Source organism: Cyclopterus lumpus, chromosome 19 (genome assembly GCF_009769545.1).
Source record: "Cyclopterus lumpus isolate fCycLum1 chromosome 19, fCycLum1.pri, whole genome shotgun sequence".
NCBI classification, from domain to species: domain Eukaryota; kingdom Metazoa; phylum Chordata; class Actinopteri; order Perciformes; family Cyclopteridae; genus Cyclopterus; species Cyclopterus lumpus.
Genome location: NC_046984.1, coordinates 3,777,362 through 3,783,852, shown reverse-complemented (window position 1 = coordinate 3,783,852; position 6,491 = coordinate 3,777,362). Strand labels below are relative to the sequence as shown.

At 47.3% G+C, this 6,491-nt stretch overlaps 1 protein-coding gene across 1 annotated transcript; it reads right to left on the bottom strand.

The window, feature by feature from the left end:
* Positions 1-3,883: 3,883 nt before the first annotated feature.
* On the bottom strand, positions 3,884-5,836 carry wfikkn2b (WAP, follistatin/kazal, immunoglobulin, kunitz and netrin domain containing 2b). Its single transcript, XM_034559043.1, has 2 exons — positions 5,651-5,836; positions 3,884-5,434 (listed from the first exon to the last, which is right to left on the bottom strand). Exons 1-2 carry the CDS (start codon positions 5,834-5,836, stop codon positions 3,884-3,886), a joined length of 1,737 nt encoding a protein of 578 aa, XP_034414934.1.
* Between the last annotated feature and the right edge of the window lie 655 nt (positions 5,837-6,491).

The following is a 6,491-nucleotide window of genomic DNA, read 5'->3' as shown; positions in this document are numbered from 1 at the left end:
TATAAGATTCTCAAACTCGACACTAGAATAATGATACTTTTATATGAATTATTCATTTCCTGGCTTTCACCCACACTGATTACCTTATCAGAGAAAGTGTCACTTCTGTCCGGGCCGCATTTCGAGGGGTGAAGTGCCTTACGAGTGTGATTCGAGGCCGTTCACTCAATCCTTTCCCCATCCAGAGCACAGCAGCTACCGGCTTCAAACGCTCCCCCTGTCACTGCCCTCAGGATGATATACGGCCATGGGACCGTGTTCATCTCCCGTCAATGCGTGTGAGTGGCTACTGTATCTTTTCAATAGACGTTCCAAATGATATGGCCATAACAGATGCAGGTCATGAATCAGAGGTCCTAAACCACCCGGCTAGCTGATCTGTTCAACAGGTGCCAGTGTCCGCTCTGCTCTGGATGCACGACGTGGAGGGCTGCGCATAGAGATACATGCCGGGAGCAAGCGGCTGTGTGTGGCGGCCTCCGCTGTCCTCTCTACCTGGCGCAGGTCTACATCGGGGCCCCGCATCGGGACCACACTGACTTCTCCTGCCTTGTGTGAACTGAGCTCGTGAACGCGTTGACCCCATGAAATGAGCAAAGGCTGAGAGGGGGGCGGGGGAGAAAATATATGAGAGAAAATTCCGCAGTGCATATCAAAGCATAACTCTTGTACCCTTTCACTTGGCCCGACTCAAATTAGAAAAGCATAAAAGGACTTGATCACACATGTTTTACATTTTAATTGATAATAAATTGTGCTTTTGTGGACCCCAGACTATGCATTTAAGTGGTTACAGGTGTTTTTTTGTTTTTTTTAAATGTATTTTTATGGGTGTAAAAATCTGAGGAGAGGAAAGATAATTGATGGCATTCGAGGTTGTTTGGAGGGTTTGTAGTTTGATAGGTGAACTGGTTCCCTCAGCTGAACTGTTGGTTGCATCTGTGATTGCTATCAAATTCACCAATTGGACTCGATCCAAGCTACAATAGCGGGACAAGAGACACATGCACCCCCGAACCCATTAAGAAACCATGAGTTCACCCCAAAGCTCCAGTCTGCGGCTTTAAGAGATCGTCGTCCAGCGGTTCCCAACCGGTTTGGCTGATCCTTTAAAATATTACACAGCGTACCTGTGGTTCAGTGGTTCAGACCACGAGCCAGGACCTTGGCCCCCTCTCTCCCTCATGTCCTGGTGTCTCTATCTAATAAATACAGAAGAGGAGTAGGACCAGGCATAAGGGGGAAATGAGATCAGGAAGAATGTAGTATTATTTTAAAGTTTTGTGGTTTCTTCTCAAAAGTTGGACGTTTATTCTCGAGATTTTGTCCTGATTCTCAAAATAGTGTTTCCACTGTATTCTTAACATATCCATTTTATTCTCAAAACGGTATTTTGCCTTCATTCTCAACATTAATATTTATGGTATTAAAACTTTACTGAGACGGAACTGAAAAAGCTCAACCATATACTTTATTCTTTCAATTAATAATGAATACATCGCCTTCATCTCATTTTTTATACTTTGCCTGAGAAGGTGAAAATAAACTATATATTTATAATAATATAAAGAATTAAAATAATTTTGTGCAACAAGCAATTTCCTTCTTTTTTTTGACATTATTACTTTAATCATTTCCACTGAAGTATATTCACTGGTAGATGCTCAGCATTGGTGAATGTGCTTTGAATACAGCACATACACATGTGTTGATAAACTATAATACATCATACTGCAACTTAAAAAAAACATAAATTCTCTTATTCCATCCACAAACCATCCCACTCGACTTAATGAAGAGATACTACGCACTTTCATTTGAAACTTGACTTAACCTCTCATCATTTTGAATTCATGAGTAAAATGTTTAACTTACAGTACTATATCTATTAATATTGTGATTCTAATCAAATTAATTAATCATGCATTCATATTCATCTATCTCTTTTCCTGGAGGAAATGTTCAATTCAATTCAATTCAATTCAGTATATTTTGTTTTATTTTTATTTTGTTTAAATGTGCTTTCATAGGATTGATAAATGCACACAAGCATGCAGCATGGACCATGCCTATAGACGTAAGATGTATAACACCAAAAGACAATACTTTTCATAAGAACATTTGTAGATGTATATTGCTTAAATGGACGGACCGTCAGTCTATTGGATCTAAATCTGGTTAGTTTCCCAACATGACCACCTCTAGCTTTAAAGAAGCATTTGGACACTCTTTCCTGCTAGTGTTTAAATCAGCTGCAGACCATCATAAATAAAACCTTCCGCGTGACTCCGCGTATGAACCCATCCAACCCACTGACCCCAGAACGTGCGCAGCAGCTAAATTCTGTATACGTAACCGTTCGGTGGGGGGAAATAAGAAGTGTGTGATTTTGAAACAAATAAACAGCGCTCGTCGAAAAGCGATAACATGTCTGTTGGTGGGTTCACGTCGAAGTGAGCCTTGTTTATATGGCTTTCTGATGCGATCCAAGGTGCTGCACATGTAACAGTTCTCTGCTTCAGAGTCCTAACAGCTGCTGAAGTGCAGGTTTGAACTCCCTGGTGGTTTGTCCAGCACATGGGCTGATCTCCTGCCTCCCTCAACCGCTCTGGATGAGAGAAACAGAATCTCATCTGGGAAGTGGAACACCCTCGTCGAAGCCCACCAAGGCCTGTTCCTATAACCCAGAGACGCCTGCTGGCACGGCATGAAACACATAACTCTTGTTTGGGATTGGATCTGAGGTTCACAGCTTGGGCTCCTTACCCAATTAGACTGGATCACGGAGGCGAAGCCAAACAGGGTGAAGTTTTTACAATGCCACAGGGGTCTCTAGAATGGATGGGTTCTGTTTGGTGTTTTTTAGAGGATGGGAAGGGGGAGGGCTGGGGATTCGCTATTCCCTAGTCTCTTTTATCACAGCCTGTCAGAGTAGCCACACAGGTTCAAGGAGCAGCCGCTCTCTGTCCTCCATCAGGTACAGAGGCAAAGAAACCAAACTCAGATCGGGTCCCTCAGTCACTGTGGACCTATACCATCAGCTTCAAAACACGAACGCACTCGGCCCCTGTAATTGAATATAGTGCAATAGTACATGGATATGAACAAAATTGATCAGAATCAATGAAAGGAGACTGATGGGAAAATTCCAAATCTTTATTTTCTTTGCAGAATTATACAAAATAATTTTAGAGGGAGAGCATGAAGTGCAAAAACAAGATAAAAGAAAAGCAGACAGGATAATAAATAGCCCAAAACGTAATAGCAAGTAGATGCCAATAATAAAATGACTGACTGGGACAAAATGTGGTTGTTAATAAAATATAATACAACTCATTAATTTGGATGAACCAAATCGTACCTAGCTGTATGTGCAATACGCTGCACGGGTGTATGGATGCATTTATACAACACGGAAACTGAAAAAAGATAAGGGGTAAATGTATGAAGTAAGGAGTGTGAACAGATATCAAAGGTGACAGCCGTGGAAATACGGCTGGAAAATAAAAAACAACGGAAAAATTGCAATCGCTTCAATTATGTACATGAAAATCTAACTCAATCGTGTCTGTTTTGCGCTTCAATGCAAATTCTGCAGCCTCCATTTGGGCCGGAGTCAGGAGAGGGCATGAGGGAAGTCAGAGTCTGGGGGATTAAGGCAACAGGAGGATCATGATGGATGTCTCTCGTCAACAACACTAATGGCTGCGCGGGGCCCCACACTACGGGAATCCTGAAAACTTTCAAAAACAAGAAAGACATCCATTAAATGTAGAGAATGGTCCTTAAATTCAAAACACTACTGCAGTTAATGCTCAGAAGAGAGCCGCCCGGTGTAGTCTAACCTAAACTTGATGGACATGTTACATCCCTAGTCCTAACCCTACTGCGGGCTGTTGGTGATCGCTTTGAGAATGTCACACGTGTTCTTGGAGATGACCTCTCTCAGCTTCCGTACACGGCGAGGGCTGGAGGAGCCCACGTAGCTCTCCTGGTGAAGGACGGCCATGCCGTCGCTCACGTTGCCCATGATGATGACCTGTCCCTCGGCGGCGACGCCCGTGATGTTCGGGCACGGGCAATTCCAGTCCATGTTGAGGAAGGTGACCTCGAGGGGCTCCTTGCCGAAGAACCGGAGACCCATCTTCTCGTCCCTCAGGATCTCCTCCACGGTCACGAGGGCGTGGCCCGAGTCCTTCTCCTCCGTGAGCTCCGTCATGCGGCCCAGGATGACGAAGTCGCTCCGGCAGAAGCTCGTCACCATCTTGCCTCTCGGCTTGCAGGCCTTGCAGTGGTGGTTCTTCGGGTAGGGGCACATCTCCTCGCAGGCTTCTTTGGATTCAAAGTTGTTGTCGTTGCCCTCACACCCGCCGTAGATGAAGGACTGACACTGCCGCAGGTTGCTGCTGTAAGCCCAGCGCGGTTCGTAGGCCTTACAGGGCCCCTGCAGGTTGGGGAGCCCGCAGGGGCCCGAGAGCTCAGGACCACAGCACTGCAAACACTCCTCGGAAGTCTCGAAGACCTTCCTGGGCTGCTGGTTGTCGACCTGGCAGTCGGTGAAGGAGAAGCAGTTGTTGGTCTTGGGCTCGTAGTACCAGTTGACTTTCTCCATCTCGCTCCCACAATCCTCAGGGTTATCGGGGGGTTTCCAGCACTCTTCGGGCATGCAGCGGGTCACATTCTTGGGCGCGGGGGTTTTGGGTTTGGGTGGCTCCGTGGGCAGCACAGTAAGCGGGTGGTCGGCCCGCACCGAGCCAGATGGGTTCTGAGCCGTGCAGGTGTAGATGCCTGAATCGTGCGGCTGGGCGTTGTAGATGACCAGCTGACCGATGTTCGTAACCACCATGTTCCCCCGCACATGATTAGGCCCCATGGCCACCTTCTCCACCCCCTCCAGCTGCTGCTTCTCCCAGGTGATCTCAGGCCGGGGGCGACCCGACACGTCGCACAGGAAGCTGGCCGTGTCCCCCATAGCCACAGTCTGGTGAGCGGGGCTGCTGACCACGGCGAGCTTCTCGGGCTCGGTGGGAGGCGGGACAGTCGCCAGAGGAGGAGCAGTGGTTGGGCGAAGAGTGGTCTCCTGGGGCAACGGCGGGCTGGTGTTGGGCCAGGTGAGGTGGAAGCGGCACGTGACAACGGCCAGGGCGATGCCCTTGGAGCACGCCTCTGCGTCCATGTAGCACTTGTTGTAGTAGGTCATGCCGTCGGACGCGCAGGTGAAGTGCGGCTCCCTCTCGCAGCGGTCCCGGCACTTACACACCGGCTGGCCGTCCCAGATGTCACACTCGGACCCCTGCTGGGTGCACATGAAGCTGTTGCAGGAGGCTTCCTTGGGCATCCCCATGGGTCCTTTCTTCCCGTCCAGGAAACGGGCCGCCACACAGCTCCGGTTCCCACACACATTCTGGCAACACTTCTCAAAGGACTCGCACTCCTGTAAGAGGAGAAAAAAGAGTTACAGATGCGGGAGGCTGCCGGCATCTGGAAGGCATTTCCATCCAGTCAACAATGAGAAATAACAGAATAGAGATTCTTTACAATCCAGAGCAGGAAATGAACAAACGTATTAAAATATAATTTAGTTAATACAGAGATGGCATGCAGCATAACAAGAGCACTTCCTTCTGAAAGGATACTTTAAAGGTATTACCAGATCAGATTCACACTCCCGTGTGCAGGTGCTCATGGCATCCACCCACAGGTTGGGGTTCATGTCGTTGGGGCAGATCCCCGGGTGTGAATAGGTGACATCGGGCAGAACTCCGTCCTGCTGCTCCATCCACACTGACACACACGCCAGGAACCAGATCCAGCGAGGAAACAGCATCCACCACATCTCCAGAGCGGAACGCAACTCGACAAGTGCTGAAGACTTCTTTCTTTCTTTCTCTCTGTCTTTTGAAGTTGCTAGATTTCTGATATCTCCAGCAATTGAGCAACACTCCACGGCTCTGAATGTAAAAGTAGCTCAATGGCACGTCCCAGGCATGTGAGTCTGATGCGTGTCAGCTGGTTTATCCCGTTTAAGAGCCCTCTTCTGCGGCCGAAGATGCGCTGTTTTATTCTAAGGAGCTGCAGCCATCCCCGTGAACATGACTCGCCAAGTTCCTCGCAACATGACAGTTATGAGTTGCTCCCGAGATGTTGGAAGAAGCTTTTAAAAAAGTCAGCGGTGAGCTTTGGGCTGGGACTGGCGGGGCACCTGCCTGTTAAATGGATTGCTGGTAACCCCGTTTAACCCTTTGCGGGCTCCAGCAGAGAGAGAAGAGACTGCTTAAAAGAATATGTATATACATATAGGCTATTGTTTGATGATTGCACGCAAGGAAAATACAATTGCAACAATAGCGCATGTTTGTCGTTTTATAGCAAATAGAAATCACGCTGGAGGTGTACTTTGGGTTTAATGTAGACTGGTTATGACGGAATACTATTCGTATAGAAACCACTGAGTATTTGATATGCAAATATGTAAACCAATATATATATAT

Bases quoted from the DNA above. Each gene is read 5' to 3' on its own strand.
- wfikkn2b (XM_034559043.1), bottom strand. From the start codon at position 5,836: ATGTGGTGGATGCTGTTTCCTCGCTGGATCTGGTTCCTGGCGTGTGTG. The intron at 5,435-5,650 runs GTAATACCTTTA...CTCCTCTTACAG, and splicing joins GGGAGTGTGAATCTGATCTG to GAGTGCGAGTCCTTTGAGAA.